Source organism: Culex pipiens, chromosome 2, assembly GCF_016801865.2.
Source record: "Culex pipiens pallens isolate TS chromosome 2, TS_CPP_V2, whole genome shotgun sequence".
NCBI classification, from domain to species: domain Eukaryota; kingdom Metazoa; phylum Arthropoda; class Insecta; order Diptera; family Culicidae; genus Culex; species Culex pipiens.
In genome coordinates, this window is record NC_068938.1 from 178288522 (window position 1) to 178306720 (window position 18199).

At 41.7% G+C, this 18199-nt stretch overlaps 4 protein-coding genes across 4 annotated transcripts; 2 read left to right on the forward strand and 2 right to left on the reverse strand.

Moving 5' to 3' along the window:
• The first annotated feature begins 10210 nt into the window (after positions 1-10210).
• On the forward strand, positions 10211-11185 carry LOC120414933 (uncharacterized). The gene is made up of 2 exons (XM_039576263.2): positions 10211-10293; positions 10355-11185. The coding sequence occupies exons 1-2, from the start codon at positions 10243-10245 to the stop codon at positions 11135-11137; spliced, it is 834 nt and encodes a 277-aa protein (XP_039432197.1). The 5' UTR covers positions 10211-10242; the 3' UTR covers positions 11138-11185.
• Positions 11186-12525: 1340 nt separating this feature from the next.
• Positions 12526-13530, forward strand: LOC120414978 (uncharacterized). Its single transcript, XM_039576312.2, has 2 exons — positions 12526-12593; positions 12651-13530. Exons 1-2 carry the CDS (start codon positions 12543-12545, stop codon positions 13473-13475), a joined length of 876 nt encoding a protein of 291 aa, XP_039432246.1. The 5' UTR covers positions 12526-12542; the 3' UTR covers positions 13476-13530.
• A 549-nt stretch (positions 13531-14079) lies between these two features.
• LOC120414958 (uncharacterized) lies at positions 14080-14967 on the reverse strand. The gene has a single exon (XM_039576291.1). It carries the CDS (start codon positions 14965-14967, stop codon positions 14080-14082), a length of 888 nt encoding a protein of 295 aa, XP_039432225.1.
• A 1986-nt stretch (positions 14968-16953) lies between these two features.
• On the reverse strand, positions 16954-18196 carry LOC120414960 (uncharacterized). Its single transcript, XM_039576292.2, has 2 exons — positions 17850-18196; positions 16954-17787 (listed from the first exon to the last, which is right to left on the reverse strand). The coding sequence occupies exons 1-2, from the start codon at positions 17898-17900 to the stop codon at positions 16996-16998; spliced, it is 843 nt and encodes a 280-aa protein (XP_039432226.1). The 5' UTR covers positions 17901-18196; the 3' UTR covers positions 16954-16995.
• Positions 18197-18199: the final 3 nt, after the last annotated feature.

Here is an 18199-nt window from a genome sequence, read left to right on the forward strand (position 1 = left end):
CGAAACATCATTCATTTTAATCAAATCATCATCCTTTGGGGCAAATCTGGCCGATTTAGAAAGTGGAAAAATGATGGTTTGAGTTTTGGCTGCATTAATGCGAATTTTCCAGTCGCCAAAGTATTCGGAAAGAACGTCAAGACCCTTCTGAAGGCGGCCAACTAAATATCTGGTTATTTTACCCTTATAAATAACGGCAGTGTCATCAGCAAAAAGTGACAACACACCATTACCAGGAAGAGTAGGCAAATCAGATGTAAAAATATTGTACAGAAGTGGGCCAAGAATACTTCCTTGGGGAACCCCAGCATCAATGTTGAATAATCCAGAAGCAATCCCATTCAGAAAAACCCTGAACGATCTCTCCGAAAGATAGTGCTGGATAATTTTGATAAGATACATTGGAAAACCGTATGAATACAGTTCATGTATCAAACCATCATGCCAAACATTGTCAAAAGCCTTCTCAACATCCAACAAAGCCATAGCAGTTGATTTAGACTCAAGCTTGTTCTGCTTGATGATTTTAGTTACTCTCGTAAGCTGATGAGCAGTATTATGTCCCTTTCGGAAGCCAAACTGCTCGTTCAAAATTATATTATTATCGTTGGTAAAATCCAAAAGCCTTGAATAGATGACCTTCTCAAAGAGTTTGGACAGACTACTCAAAAGACTAATGGGACGATAACTTGTTGGCGATGTTGGATCTTTTTGAGGCTTCAAAATTGGTATGACTTTGCCCAGTTTCCAATTGGTAGGGAAGTAACCAAGTTGCAAACATTTATTGAAAATATTGGCTAGATGTTGAAAGAACTGATCACTCTGTTTTTTCAACACTAGATTAAAAATGTTATCAAAGCCTGGAGCTTTCATATTTTTCATTTGTTTAACTGCAACTTTGACTTCCTCACCAGAAACATGGGAATCTGCAGGAAATTCAAAGGTAGAGTTATTAATTGTTGAAATACTATTGGCAACTGATGTTTCTTTACGGCTGGTCATGGAAGCGCCAAGATTATGTGAACTAACAAAATGAAGCCCAAGTGCATTTGCCTTTTCCTCGGATGTAATCAAAGGAGACTCCTCAACAATAAGAGGAGGAATAGGCTTTGGTTTGTTTTTAAGAACTTTTGAAAGTTTCCAAAATGGTTTTGAATAATTCCCAAGCTGGCTTACATGTTTTGAAAATTCTTGATTTCTGATATTGTCAAGTCGGTCTTGTATGATTTTGTTCAAATTGTTCACTGAAATCTTTTTGTCATAGTCCCCAGTCCGTTGATATTGTCTCCTATAAACATTCCTAAGTCTAATCAAGTGTTTAGTATCTACGTCAATATCAGTTACCTTAAAATTAACAGGAACCTCCCGAACGTTGGCAGCCTCTGCTTGGTTGATAGCTTGCTGGATCACCTCCAGCGAACGATCAATATCAGCAGAAGTTTCAGGGTGTTGATCATAGTCGATGTTGCTGTCGACCACTTGCTGAAACTGCTGCCAGTCAACGTTGTGGTAATCTTTCCGGGTTGGTTGCCGCTGCGGAGTAACGGAAGCTCCAACCTCCACAACCACCGGATAGTGATCAGAACTCAACTCTTCAAACACCTCAGGATGAGCCACGTTCTCAGCCATATTGGTAATGAAGAAGTCGATAATTGAGTGATTCCCAGACCGAGCCACCCTCGTTGGACGATCCGGACTCACAACGTTGTAGTATCCGTTTTGCAGATCGTTGTGCAGAATCACTCCGTTCCGATTCCTCCTGCTGTTGCCCCAAACTTCATGCTTCGCGTTGAGGTCACCAGCGATGATGTACTTTGCGCTACGCCGTGTCAGCTTCTGGATATCGCCCTTCAGTTTTGCTGCTGAACCATCTCTGGAATTCACCTGACGTGGGCAGTATGCAGCAATGAAGAGTAATGGGCCAACAGAAGTGGGAATTTCCACCCCAACGGCCTCGATGATGTCCAGCTTAAAGTGTGGCAGCCGGCGTGGCTTGAGATCACGATGAACAGCGACAAGCACACCTCCTCCTCCAGAGGTGGTCCTATCGAGCTGCGTCGCGATCTTGTAGTTTTGCAGATAAGCTTTTTCACCGGGCTTCAGATGAGTTTCCGTGATGACAGCTACGTCGATCTCCTTCTCGCGAAGAAAATCCACCAGCTCTAAGTTCTTCCTCCTAATGGAGCAAGCGTTCCAATTCAGCAGCTTGAGGGACCTACGATCCATACTGAATGACGAACGAGGTCAGCACTTCAATCTGCTGGGTCTTGGTTTTGCATCCACGCAGTGCAGCGGACATCTGTTTGAAAATATTGAGGAGTTCGGTTGAGGTGTAAAGATCATTACCATTTTCCTCAACTGCTGGTTCTTGGGTTGGTCTTGGCTCCTGGCTGAAGCCCGGTGGTGGCGGTCTCGGCTCCTGGCTGGAACCCGGCCGTGGATGATTCATCTCAGCTCTCTTCCTGGGATCCAACGGCAACGGTGCCAAGTTCGGGACCTGGCGTCGCGGTTGAAGAAAATGTTGCTCCACCAGGGCTGGAGGAGTTCTACGACGCTGAGGCTGATTCTTCGTCGATGCTTGCTGCCGAATTTTCACGAACTCAGCTCTCTTGGGGCACTTTCGGTCGGTTGACGAATGCTCACCGTTGCAGTTGAGGCACTTCACCAGCGAATCTTGGATGCACTGGGATGTGATGTGCGCATCGGTACCACATTTGGCGCAACGACGCTTTAGGTGGCAGTTCTTACCTCCGTGCCCGAAACCCAGGCAGTTGAAGCATTGTGTGACGTCACGATGCACTGGTCGGTATCGCTCCCACGACACGATAATGTTGAAAACCGCTCGAATTGCCTTCAACTCAGGAAGCGTCGTCGATCCCTTAGCCAAATGCAACAGGTAGAGCTGGTCACGGTACTTGATGTCTTTGTTGCGTCGGCTCATTTTGTGCACGGCCAACACATCCAGTTTCAAAACTTTTAGCTCGGCAGCTAATTCCTCCACTGGCATGTCGTACAGACCTCTGACGACGATTTTGTACGGCTTATCCATGACGACATCATGTGTAAAGTACTCCGCCTCGTTTTCGGTCAAGTAATCCTTGACCAGTTGATAGTGCTGCCTGGATTGCACCAGCACCTTAAAACCGTCCTGACACAGACGAATGTTGCCTTGGACTTTCCCAGACTTGATGAGTTCAACCAGCCCCGCTCGAAAGTCGATCGTTGCTGCTGATTGCCGCACATAAAAAGGAGGCAGTTTCTCCTTTCGCTGTTTCACTTCATTCTCCTTTGCTTCCGCTACCTGGTCCTCGCCAGGCAGTCCAGCAAACTTGTTGTTCTTCAATAGCTGCTCCTCGTGCGACGAAGAGTTCTCCTCCTCCTCATCCATCGGTACAGTACCGTCGCTCTTTTTCGTCTTTTTGCTGTTCGATGTCACTTCCAAAAGCACCTTCCTTTTGGAAATTCCCGGTTTTTGGCCATCAGTTGAGGCCTCAACCTTCCTTTTGGAAATTCCCACTTTTTTGCCTGCTTGAGCCGCAGGTAGGGCAATATTGCCGGCGTTTTGCGCCGGGACGCGACGAGTCATGTTGATTCAGACAACCTTCACCAACGAATGCTCGGATAACAAATCTTGCCATGGTTTTAATTTTAGGTATTCCCGCACCCTTGGAAAATCATTTTTTGGTAATCCTGTGGTCTTCTACATACATGATTTTGGTATGATTTCATGGTATTTTACCATCTATTACTGGGCAACCAAGAGCACATTTTGGTCGCTGATATTTGCACAAGTAGGCAATACCAAAATTTGGTATTTTCATACCATTTTTAGTGCAGCAGTTGCAGTTAGTGAAAAAACGGAAATGATCCATATGCAACAGCCAAATCTACTCACCTGATGATTCCATGTTGTTCTTAGAGATATTCTTCACCACACCGAATGCATTTGTCATTGATGAACGGCCTGTGCTTGAAGTTCTTGAAACTTCTGAAAAATAACAAGATTGAAAAATAAGTGTTATTAAAATGAAACTGGATTGAAATTCACCAAAATTCAATAATCTTTCGATTGACTCCTTTTTCAAAGTATTTGGTTAGACATTTCAACAATTAAAAAAAAATCGTAATGGGTATATCAAAAAATGTTAAAAAAAAGCTTTAACATTTTTGGGTTTCAAGTCATTATAGCGCAAAATTAATTATCTCATCAAAATTTATAAAAAAAATCCCAAGTTGCAGAGGAATGTGATAAAACACTTAAATACCAAAAAAATACCAAAATGTGCCATCCTGACTTAGAAAATTTTCCACAATTTTAAGTCATTTCTGTAGGGGGTATATCAAAAATGTTTAAAATCAAGTTTGAAATTTCCGGTTTTCAATGAAAGCATTCGCTTTGAGACATCATTTTAGCGCAAAATTAATTATTTTGTCAAAATTGGTCAAAATTTTCCCATAGTTTCAGAGGAATTTGATAAAACACTTAAATACCAAAATAATACCAAAACATGCCATCCTGACTTAGAAAATTTTCCACAATTTCAAGTCATTTCTGTAGGGGGTATATCAAAAATGTTTAAAATCAAGTTTGAAATTTCCGGTTTTCAATTAAAGCATTTGCTTTGAGACATCATTTTACGCAAAATTAATTATTTTGTCAAAATTGGTCAAAATTTTCCCATAGTTTCAGAGGAATTTGATAAAATACAGTAATACCAAAAGAATACCAAAATGTGGTGTTCGACCATTGACAAATTCTGCAATTTTGCAATATCAAAACAATACCTTAAATTGGTATGATACCACATTTTGCTCTTGCATAATCCTCAAGACAAATTTTAAAGGGCCCAGGAATACCAAAATTTGGCATTGATACCCGAGAAAGGTATTATTACGCAATTCCCTTGTTATTTACCCATGCTCGGGTAGGTCACCCCCTTCCCCCCACCCCTTCAAAATTGATCCAAAAAATCAGGGGGCAAAAAAAATATTTTTTCAAAAATCTTCAAAATTTTAATGAAAATAGATGTCAAATTAACTTGAAACAATCTAAAACGCATTTTCCTGCATTTATAACGTGAAGACTTCCATCATTGTCATGATTTTTCGTTCAAAGATATAAATTTTGCATCGCTTTCAATATTTTGACAAAATTCCTTCAACAAGTTGTTTAGAATAGTGCCCTACACATGCTGATTCCTTTTGGTATCCCATTCCTTGTAAAGTTATGGAAATCGTCATTAATCAATGATTGCCAACTAGGACGTCAATGACTGTGCCACAAAACTATATAAATTTTGAAGCACATTTGATTTAAATCAAAAATTCTTTCAGTGGCTTCAAGAAGGCAACAACCAGCACATGCTGATTCCTTTTGGTGCTGAAATTCGTTAAATTGAATTTAATACAGAATATTTTACAGTGATGATCAATTTTCTTCGAAAATTATCAATGGCTTCACCATGTTTGTTTGGGCATGTTTGGGCTGGATTAAATGTATTTTGAATTTTTATGAAATTCCAATGCACAGCATTAGCATTAGCATTAGCATTAGCAATTAAGGTCGCACAATTCCGGATGGCTGCACAACGCTTATCTTGCTGTTTAACTGTAATTAAACGTATAATAGCACTAGACTCTCATCCGGTTACAATATTCCAACACGGGAGATACCATGTTTTCATCTGTAGATGAGCGTGTAATACTATCTAGTAAGATAAGGGGCTCCTGGCCGGTACCTTGCTAACCTCGGGGATTGGAAGGCATGTTAGTAAACATCTACTAGAATGCGCAGAGATCTCTACGTCACCTAGTGGTATAGATGTTTGTAGGGAGGTTTTGGACTCAATGTTAGTAAATTGAATGTTCTTATTATTTAACACCATCACCACCACCACCAAAAACAATTCCATCACAACAAAGAACCAAGTTCGATTTTAACACACATACATTACAAAACGAACACGACAATAAAATTTTCATCCTGGTACTGCTGCTCACACTATACTGACGCGATGAAATTGCAATGCACAGCACCGCAAAAACTTTTTTTTTGCAAAAAAAAAAATGTCGTCTATACTACTTTATATTTTGGAAACTAATGATTGCAAAACAACTGGGCAGGTGTAAAATGCATTTTTAAATACTTTGTCATTCAAATATTCTAAATAAAAAATAAATCAACTTACCGAAATAAATCATTAGATCATTTTTGTGGTTTCAGTCCATTCCATATAAATCAATGAGGTATTGAAGGCAAGTTTGTTGGCTTTAACATGAATAATTAACAAAGTGATAATAATAATCAGGACTTTTGATTTTTCACCGTAAAAAAATCGAGGCATGCCAATTACAAAACATTTGATTATCATGGAAATTTCAAGATACTCTCATTTTGTTATTTAACAATAAATTTGTACAGGAAAATTACTGAAAAAGTAAGAGAAGTTCAAAATACAAAATATAACCCCTTGACACAAAATAATCATAGTTACAAATTGATGCAATTTTGTGTGTTGTATCAACTGAATTTATGATTCAGAAATTCTTATTTTACTGAGATTTTAGAAACACAAAACGAAGTTCATCCAAAACGAAGTTCATTCAAAACAACAGATTCACTTATAGTAAAATCAGAAAAAAATAGTGTATTTTGTTGTCATAGTTTACAGCAAAATGGAAATTGGAGTTTTTTTTAAATGTTTTGGCAAATTTCCATTTAAAGCAGTTTTTAAAACAATTAATATTGTCAATTTCAAAAAACTTCAAACCATTGCAAAATGGCAAACAAAATTTCTTTCCACTAATATTGTATTTGAACTGACGACATTTGGATTGTTAGTCCAAATGCCTACCGGTGACTCCACCGAGACAGGACCCAGGGAGACGACTCCTACACCTAGACTGAGCTAACGACCTAACCTCTAGGTTTGACCGGGGCCAACATTTAGTTCCCCATACGACAGAAGGCGTGATCAGACAAATCTCAAATCCATACATACTAGGGTGTTTCAGCCAAACAAAAAAGTTCTCAGAATCAGGCAAACCGAGGTTCCCCTAGTAGAGGATACCCATAGGGACTCTCATGCCAAATATCAGCCCATTTGGTTGAGAATTGGCCTGTCCCCAGCGGTTCAAAGTTTACATGTAAATTACTATGGGATTTTTATGCTTTTCGTTCAACCGTTCCTACAGGTCTTGGGACAACATGGATTCACTCGGAATAAAAACAGGTGTGTAGGGGATGGTCCAATGAACACATTGCAGAAGGAATTAGGCTTGTCCATTCTGTCCCCACACAGCTAGCTGAAAATTACGACGCCCCATGTCAGACGGTGAACACGTGGCAGAGCATCTACTTGAGTTTTGACTCAGAAACATACTTTAAAGTAATAAAATTATAATTTTTGATATTCCTGTAACGATTTGAACTATTCCAAATAACGAAACATGATGATTTTGTAATAATAATGCAATTGATGCTTCCCCACGTGTTCACCGTCTGACATGGGACGTCGTAATTTTCACCTAGCCGTCATAGCATACTAAGGACAATGCGTACATTTGAAGGGTGAATCGATGATTCTGGAGACACCGGACGTCGATCCAATGCGCACCTTGGGGACAGAATGGACAACCCTAATTCCTTCTGGAATTTGTTCATTGGACCATCCCCTACACACCTGTCTTTATTCCGAGTGAATCCATGTTGTCCCTAGACCTGTAGGAACGATTGAACGAAAAGCACAAAAATCCCATAGTAATTTCCATGTAAACTTTAAACCGCTGGGGACAGGCCAATTCTCAACCAAATGGGCTGATATTTGACATGAAAGTCCCTATGGGTATCCTCTACTAGGGGAACCTCGGTTTGCCTGATTCTGAGAACTTTTGGTTTTGGATGAAACACCCTAATACATACACATTTAAAGAATTCAAAACAGTAATCACGTAAATCAAATCCATACATAAAAATGTGATTTTTAAGGTATGATATTTAGGTCGTTGAAAAAAAAATTAAAAGCATGTGCCACCCCCTCTGCTTTGAAAAATATTTGCAGTGGCCTAAATATCATACTTTAAAAATATGTCGCCCCTTCTTCCCTTCCCACGACTTGTCCCTTAAAATCAAACCCTTTCCTTCTAACCCCGAGTAGTCCGCGGGTAATCGGCTCCCCTTCCACTAACATTTACACACAAGATCCTTTGTAATTACTCTTAGCTTTAAGGGGTTACATACATGTAAATCGGCAAACATGTCAAGGGTTGGTATTGGCACACACCCAAACTTTTTTAAAATTTGTTTTCCGGATTTTAACATTAACATTTTTAACTATTATCAACATAAATTTGAAGACATTTGGTAGCATCATTGCCGAGATATAGCTATTTGAAGTTAGTAATTTCAAAAAACGGGTGCCACTATATCTCAACCCTGCTTCGACCAAATCTGCTCAAAATTTTTGTGAAGACTGATTAAACCGGTCTCGTGTGCATGACGAAGTCCGATATTCAAAAAGTTTATTTTTTTAAAAAGATAAAAATATGTTTGTGTTTTTCATATTAAAAATCGACCGTTTTTGATTTTTGTATTTTTTAAATAAGTAAAATTTAAAAATCGGGCTTCGTCGTGCACACGGGATATGTCTTGAGAATCTTCACCCCAAATTTCAGCCAATTTGGTCCATCCAATCTCGAGATATCGGGGCACCCGAAAATCAACTCGGTGTTCCGAGAAAAACGTTCACAAAGTTTGACAGTCCGCTTTGCGCATGGCAGAACTTTAAACTTAAATCGTCTTCTACTTACTTAAAACATTACATATCTTCATGAAACTTTCAGGAGTGATTGGAATTCATATTTTTATAGGATTGAATAAATATTCGGAAATATGAAAAAAATTATTTTCTACATGTATGTAACCCCTTAAGTCAAATGTAATTATTAAAGCCGACTCGGTCCTAACCAGGTCTCAGCACCGAAAAAAACTTAATAAAAATAATATTATAAAAAATATGTTGTCTTCTCCCATCAAAATCCACCCAAAAAAATTAGGGGGCAAAAAAGATTTTTTTTTGAAAAACTTCACAATTTATATGAGTTTTAGCATGTTTTGAATCGTTTAAAAATGATTTGCATTTTTGTGAAATTCCGATTAACAGTACCGCAAAAATACATTGATATTTTGAAAACCAATGATTGCAAAACATCTGGACTTGTGTACAGTGCATTTAAAAAAAGATTTTTTCATCACTTTTTTTGCATTGCACTTTTTTATCTTTGGTCATTATTATCTCCAGAAAATCATCAAATCCAACCTTTCTGGCGTGCTGAGTCCAACTGAGTCAACAAGTTGTAAAGAACTGTGACGCAATGAGAAAGCACAAAATCCATAATTTTTCGCAGTTCTTTAGACCTTAACGAGCGGCCAATGATCTTCGTGTTGGTTTCAAATACACATTGGAAGCACAGCGAAAACAAATGTCGCCAATAATAATTATTATTTCCTCTACAAACGCAACTTTTTTTTTACAAAAAAATTTATTTATCTTAACTACAAAAACATTTTTTTTCTGTGGCCAAAGAATGGTGGGGGCATTAAAAGAGTGCAAAGCGTTCGAAAGATAAGTTCCTCAATAAAAATTGAAGATGGATGTTGGGAGGAATGCAACTGCAGCTAATCCGAATGAATGATACAGTGAAGCTGCGTTAACGACTAACAGAACAAAAATATTTCGGAACTGTTTATGATGTTTTTTATTCGAGTTTGACATCCAAGCATGAAATTTTATTTTTGATAATTAATGATATTATTGTTGAATTAAAACTACAAATCTTTTGAAGATTGACTTCACAATATTCTAGGCAATTACGAGGTTTGACTGTACTAACGTTTTTCAGAAATATTTTAAACGAGTGGGTAGTATAAAATTCGGGATTCATCGGTGTTGAAGATCAATGAACCTTCAACCCTTGCGCTACATATATTTTGAAAAATTTAAGTTATTTGACAGTAGCTAATTTAGACATAAAATTACAGTAAATAAGTAGATTTTTAAACAACTTAAAAATAAAAGAAAGCTAAGGGTTATTGCAGGTCCCACAATGAAAAATTACATATTGCAATATACATTCAAATGCAAAACAGGTTCCTGTAACTGTACCAGGACCTGTTTGGTCAAATTAAGATGCGTATAAAAGGAACAAAACTTTCACGTTGGAACAACAAGTTCATTCTTGACCATGAAACCACCAACAGTGTTACAGATTTTAGCTGCATTTTTTGCCATTTTGGTAAGTTCTGTTTTTTTACAATTTTTATTCGAATATTTGAAGAAATCGTTCCACGAAACAGGCTAGCTGCTTAGCCGCTGTAGCACCACCCGAATTCGTCCCGGGAACATTACGGGAAACTTCCCGCCAAACAGCCGCAAGATATACGATAAAAGACTGTGACGCAACGCGCTCGTCGACCTGCACCGACTGTGGAAAGATCAAACTCTGCCTCTCAACGGATGACACCAAAAATCCCATCCAGGACTGTCCGGCCAACATTCCGTACTGCAGCATGTCAACGACGGTCACCGGGGCCGTTTGTCAGAAAATTCCGGACCCAACCGTGGCCGAGTGTGCCCCGGCCAAGTCCACCTTCACGTGCACCGGAGTTGGGTTCTACCCGAATCTGAAGTCCTGCCAGCTGTACCACTACTGCTCGGCGCTAGGTGCCGTGGCGGATGACTACGAGTGTCCCGGCGGGTACCGGTTCAGCAGCAAGGCCAACGGTTGTGCGCTGTCTTCGGTAGCGTGTCCGACGTTCACCTGCAAGCTGGACAATCCGGATGCGGTCTACCAGGCGTACCCGGCGGACACTCAGTACTACGTGTACTGTTCGTACGACAGAACCAAGTCTCCGCCCAGTTTTTTGGGAGCGTACGTGTTGTCGTGCGGACAGGGAGCCGCGTACAATCCAGCAACGGACCGGTGTGTGTTCACGTGCCCCAAGGAAGGATTGTTCGTTGACAGTGCCAATCCGCGGCAGTACTATCAGTGTTACTACCTGAACGGTGCTCTTGTTCCGCGAGATATGGTTTGTGCTGCGACGCAAAAGTTTAGTCCGGCTGACAACAGGTGTGTTTAAGGGTGAATAAGTCAGTGAATAAATGTTAAAAATATCAATAAATTGTTATAAATGTTATTGTTAATTTGTATGGGGGAAAACATCGCTTCACGATGTTGACAGCACGTGGCGTCCAAATTTGTCCAAATGTGAGTTTCGTGTAGTTCAACTCCCTACTACTTTGCCAAAGGGTGCAACACGATTCGAGATGATCCTGAATTTTGATCATTTTTCAAGCAAAAGTGAGTTTATTATTTAGGGGAAATATACCCTTTCTAATCAAACACCTAACTTCTTCATATGAAGAGTTTGATGCTCGATTAAAGCTCCAAAAATACTATTTAGGCTATAAACATACCAGCAACAGCACCGCCTAATGTATGCCACTTACTGGCCAAAAAGATCAAATTTAATGCACTTTTGATCATAATTTCTATTTTGCGAGACCATTTCTCATCATTTTGGTGACACACACATCCACACGCAAGATGAGAGGTTAACTGCTTAACGAAAGTCGCCATCAATATCTTTTCACTTGCGCTAACGATTTCAAAGCGCTTAAGATATAAAATTGCTTCAAACTACCGGCAACATGTTCTTTTGCACATTAGTTAGTCACTCACTTAAAAAATAATCCCGAAACATGTAAATAATTAGCAAGCGCCATAAAAAAAAAACAAACGCGCCAAGTGTTTTGACGTTTCAATTTTGACGACCAATCGAAGGATGAAGAAAACCGAGCGAGAAGCTAAGGCAAATAAAGAACAAAGGGTGGTGGCCACCAACACCACCAGCAGTGCCAGTTGGAGTAAGCCAGTGAAGCCAGGAAGTTTTTTCTATAAATGCTACTTTTCGTGAGTGAGTGTTCGCTTAAAATTTCATCAATTTTGGCATCACACTAAGCAGACCCAAAAGAACGCTGGAAGAAAAAAAAAACTAAGGTGAAAATAGAAAAATGGGCGTGGCCCAATGCACTCGACTGATTAGAATGCATCATTGAAATATTTTTTTTAAATGCTTGTAAAAGAAATAGCATAACTTTTAATAAAAGTGAAAATAAACAGAAATGTTCGCAAAAAGTTGCTCTACTCGTTGGTATACTTGGTTTTAGTAAATTTCAAGGAACACTCCAGATTATCCAGCATCATTAAAATTCGACCGCTTATTAGGCTTAAAATGGGTATATTGCCCCTACTTCTTATAGCATTTTTCAAAAATCATTTTCGTAAAAATCAGACAACTTGAGAAGAACGTAAGCATCCCAAATTGGACAGCAAAGGGTTAATCCAGACGCAAACAAAAATGCCCAGATGCATGCATGCAAAACAGGTTCCTGTAACTGTACCAGAACCTGCCTGGCCCCAAATTTAGATGCGTATAAAAGCAACAAAACTCCCAGTTCAAAAGAACAAGTTCATCCTCGACCATGAAACCGCAAACAGTGTTGACGATCTTGGTTCAATTCGCTGCCGTGCTGGTAAGTTTAGGTTTGTCGTATTTTGATGCAGTTATTAAGTTGTATTAAATCTAACAGGCGAGTAGCGTACCCGAACAGGAGTCTGTTCCTGGAAAGTTGCGCGATCCTGCATTCGTGCAGGGCACTCTGCGCCAGAGCCCAACTACACCAACATACACGGAGAAATCTTGTGATTTGACAAAGTCTGCTGTCTGCGCTTCCTGTACCGTGATCAAAGTCTGCATCGCTGCGATTGCTGTCTCAGCCATGGTTACTGACAACACCAATCCAAAGAAGGCCTGTCCGTCCGCCACTCCGTTCTGCAGCATGTCTACGACGGTGACCGGCGCCGTTTGCCAGAAGACTCCGGACCCTGCTGAAGTGACTTGCGCACAGGCCAAGCCCGTCTTCACCTGCACCGGCATCGGATTCTACCCGGATCCTTATTCGTGCCAGGTGTACCACTACTGTACGGCGCAAGGTGCCACGCCGCAGGACTACGACTGCCCCGAAGGCTACAAGTTCAGCAGCAAAACCAGCGGTTGTGTGGCTCAGGCCGGAAAGTGTCCAACGGTGACCTGCCCAAGCGCTCCCGCCGCTACTTCTATTTATCTGCCGTATCCAGATGACACTCAGTTCTACGTGTACTGTACGTACGACACCACCGTTACTCCGACCAAAGTTACGCCCTTAGTGTTCTCCTGTGGACTGGGATCCGCGTACAATCCGATGACCGACCAGTGTGAGTACAAATGTACGAAGGAGGGTAATTTCGTTGACACTGCCAACCCTCGACAGTACTACCAGTGTTATCTGATGGCCGGAAAGCTCGTTTACAAAGACAAAATTTGCAAGGCAGATGAAAAGTTTAGTATGCCCGACAACGCGTGCATCAAGGCGTAACTCAAACTTGATTTTGTTACCACTTTTAATATTCAATAAAATACAAGTAAGTTAGCTTAATGTGCCAAACCTTCCTACTAAAAGATATTGTGAAATGCTTTTCGACAATCGCTCCCACAAACGTTTTTACTCCAGAAACTGGCAGATGTTTCCTCACGTTTAAGGTTCGGCAATTCTTCCTCTTCTTACCCAGAGCATCGTTCTGACGCCCCGACGAGGCCATTAAATGAGCCGTATTGTTGTCCGCTTGCTGGTGACAAACCCCGTAAACCGTGCTTAATGGCTATTGATGATGCACGCTCTTACCCTACCGGCAGTGGGCCCGTAAGCAGCCGTAACAAAACCGAACTGTGAAATCGCTTAACGATAGTTTCATCGGCGCACGTACGGACATTCCATTCAATTATCGGTGTCAATCCCGAAACAAGCGGTAAAAAATGTTAGATTTCAACTTTTATTGTGTACACTTTTATCGATAAGACCCAAATTTATCACCACACACCGCAGTTTAGAGTAAATTCGATAGACTTAAACAACTAATCGGTTATAACGATACTATCACAGTCGTAACTAGCTTGGAACAGATCTCCCCCCAGAAGCCTTCCTAGTCCTGCTCGCCGTACACCTGGCAGGTGGTCCGATTCCCAGGCAGGCACAGCTTGACCTTACTGGAAAACACGTGGTACGGTGGACACTCCTGCTCGGAGGCAGATCCTCGCAGGCACGTCACGAACCGGTAGCACGAGTACGGATGGGCCACCAGACCGATCCACTGATCCGGACAGATGTCGTCCGTGATGGGCGGAGTTGCGGCCGGTGGGCTAGCCCCCGGTCCAACGACGGTTTGGCACGTGTTCGGGTTGCCCGGCAGGCAGATCGAGGTGCCCTCGTGGAACACGGTCCAGCTGGGACACTCGCGTTGCTCCGGAACCCAGAAGAAGCACTGGACAAAGTGGGTACAGGATTGGGGATGCGGCAACCGGCCGAAGGGAAGCTCCCGAGCTAGGCAGTACTCCAGCGGGATCGGGTTGAGATCCGCAGGAGGTGGCGTGCTCGGGAGTGTAAAGTCCTCGCAGGTTTCGCCATTTCCGGGGAAGCACGTCCAGGTTCGCTGCGAGAAGATGAATCCTCTGGGACAGGTACGCTTCTGAAGGCGGCCCAGAACACACCGGAAGAACTGGGTGCAGCTTTCCGGGTGCGGAAACTGTCCAAGAACGATTCCCCGGCAGGGATTGTCCTCTTCCGGTTCCTCCGGAAATCCTTCAACGCAGGTGTCTTGATTGCCAGGAACGCAAGCAATTTCGTCCAGCGAGAAGATGGTTCCTTCCGGACACGTCACAACCTCCGGTTGTTCCTTAAAGCAGATGATGTACTTGTAGCAAACATCCGGATGCACCACGATTCCCGTGAGGATTCCTTCGCAAGGATTCTTGTCTTGTCCGAACACTCCTTGGAGCAACCCAAACACCAAACCAGCCAGTAGTAACTTCATATTGCAAAAACACTCCAAACAAAACACTTAGATTTGATCGATTCAAAGATTTTGATTTCATTGAGCACCTCACAAACCAGTTGCCACCTTTTATACGCGAAATCTGTGCTCCCAAAATAAGATTCGAGACGCCAAAAGGGCTATAAAGAAGCCGCCAGCCGGCGTCGCGCGCGTGTTGTTATTCGGGATATCTGATAAGCCGATAGACCACAAGGAAATCCTCTGATACCGGGTTATTGGGGCTGGATTCGCGTGACTGTTTGAGTCAGCAGACGCGTAGATTTTGTTGTTGTTTTGGTCACGCGGCTGGTGAATGATTGACCCGTTGGAGGACAAGATTTTGAAATTACGTACACTCAAAGTTAGAAGTATCCCTGAAAAGGGTACTTTCAATCCTCAAAAAGGATACTTTCTATCCTTTTTTAAAGTTCACCTGGCGTCACCCTTTTAAAAGGGTGTGTCAAATTCAGTACATTTTCGATACCCTTTTAAAGGGTGACGACGGGTGAACTTGTAAAAAGGATACTTTTTACTTTGAGTGTACGTTTTCAGAAAGTCGACCTGATAATACATAAGAATACATGCTATCTTGTCGCACGTACATTTTGGGCCAAATTGAATTGAGAACGCAACTTTACGCAATTACACACATCAATTTCTCATTACTAAATTCAGTTAAATTTACTGAAATCTGCACTACTGAAATTTTCAGTAAATGAAAACATGCTGAAATTTCAGCAAACTTTGACAGCTCCATACAAATTTCAACTGAAGTTCAGCGAAAAACTAACTGAAAATTTCAGTAGTGTAGTTTTCAGTAAATATTAACTGAAAAAAAAACATCAGAATTTGCTGTGTGTGCAGTTCTTCACAGATCCCCAATATTCGAATTTAATCCTGAGATATTCAATAAAAATCGAACAAAATCCGTGCATTGCTGTCACATTCTTAAGGCTAGTACGCTGATCGGAAGGAAAGGGGTCAAGAAACAGCTTTACGAACAGCAGAACAAACAAAAGGGAACGATTTCTTGGGGCTTTTCTTCACCCTCTCTGGCTTGCTTACTCTGCCGCTGTTGCCCATTTGAAATTTTTCTTGACCGATTGCTTCCGAAGTGCGTATACCGCTTTAATATGAAAGAAGTTTCAATCTTGCCGCGCTTTCTTGACACACCCTGAAAATTGGTATAAGTGCGACAACTGGACAAAAGAATTTCAGTTCAGACTGCGTTTGACACACGTATAAGCTCGACTACCGAAAAAAAACATTTGTAATTATAACTCGGGACTCCAGCAACCAAATTCAACCAATCTACAGGATAATGCACAGAATGATCAACAAAACAAAACGTGTTTGTTATTGTTTACATTGCGTGCTCTTTTGATTGCTTATTTCAGGTCAAACATCAAAACGCGTTTTTCTCGGAACGTCAAGAAGCGACGTGCGACAAGATAACAAGCCAGCGTCGAATTGCAACCAAGTTGAAACACCATACTCTGGATCCCAAAGGGCCAAACACTTTCCAGAGAAGCCACCCAATTCTGATTCTTATCAGACTACAGGAGAAGCTGCGTTCCCGATTTTACAGGTAAACACCGTTTTTTCAGCGACTCGATTAGGATGCTGATAAGCTGACGTGTTTTCGGTTATAATAAAATCTTATTGATAGCATTCGGTACATATCTGAGCCAGATAAATAGACGGACTTAATTTTTACGATGTATAGTACTGATTTCCAATATAGCCTCAAGGCAGGATGGGGGAGCGTTTCGGACGTGACGTACTGTTTTTGGGGTGATAATTGTGAATGCATTGTTGATAAAGCTGGGGTTGTAAATTTCGCCAGTGATTCGCTTGAATTTCGGGAAATTATAAATCATACGCGTTAGACACGTTGTTGGTTTGTCATGAAGCATTTCATAACTTACTAAATAGATGTGATACTAATTCTGTTTTGTAGTATACAGTAAGAATAATTTGAGATAATTTCCAAGACGTTGCTGCTTTTTATTTAGACAAATTCTTCTTCTAAACCGCCTTGATACATCGCTTGGTGACAGCATCGAACATCTGGTCAGCGGCGCAGACCAAATCCTTATAGATGAGCCTTCCACCGGACAGGTAACACTGGTAGTACTGCTTGAGGTTGGCACTGTTGGCGTACAGACCGTCCTTGGGGCACGTAAACACGCATCGTCCAGTGGCCGGATTGTACGTGGATCCCTGACCGCAGGAAAAGACGAACGTGTCCATTAGCTTGGCCGGAGTGACGGCCTTGTCGTACGAGCAGTACACATAGTACTGGGAATCGGACGGCAGAGCCATATAGACCGAATCCGGATTGTCCACTTTGCAGGTGAGCGTCGGGCAAGTTCCGACGGATATGGCGCAGGCATTGACCTTGCTGCTGAACTTGTAACCATCGGGACAGTCATAGTTCTCTGCAGTGGCTCCCGGACCCGTACAGTAGTGGTACAGTTGGCAGGAATTCGGATTCGCGAAGAACCCAACTCCGGTGCACTTAAAGTTGGTCGAAACCGTGGCACAATCCGCCACACCGGCGTCCGGAGTTTTCTGGCAAACGGCACCGGAGACAGTCGCCGACATGCTGCAGTACGGAAGGGCAGCCGGGCAGTCCTGTCTAATGTTCATAGCGTCCATGGCTGCGTCCGCAGTGACGCACACCTTGAGCTGGTTACACGTGGTGCAGGCCGCCGAACGCGTTCCATCGCAAGCCTTCTCCGGATATGCGACTGGAGGATCGGCGCGCAGCATTCCCTGCACGACTTCCTGTTGAGCTGCTGCTGCTGAGCAACTGGCCTGTTTGATCGAATAAGTTCAGAACATTAACCAAACCTATAATTGTTTCTATCACAACTCACCAGAACGGCAGCGAACGGAACTATGATAGACAACACTGTTGAGTGCTTCATGGTCGAGGATAAACTTAATGTTCCAGCAGGGAGTTTGGTTCCTTTTATACACACCTCTAATGTATGCCAAACTGGTACTGGTACAGATACTGGAACATGTTTAGCATAGAAATGCCAAAAGGGATTAGCCAAAAATTCGGGAATGGCGTGACCCCAAAATCTGCGTTACCTAACGGGATATTGAGCAGAGCTTTCTGCCAGTCATGGTTGTTCATCCATCAGGTGATGTTTTGATCTCTTTCTGTTTCTAACTTTGTTATGAGTTGATCTGCCAACGAAAAGATTAATTGTTCGTTAGG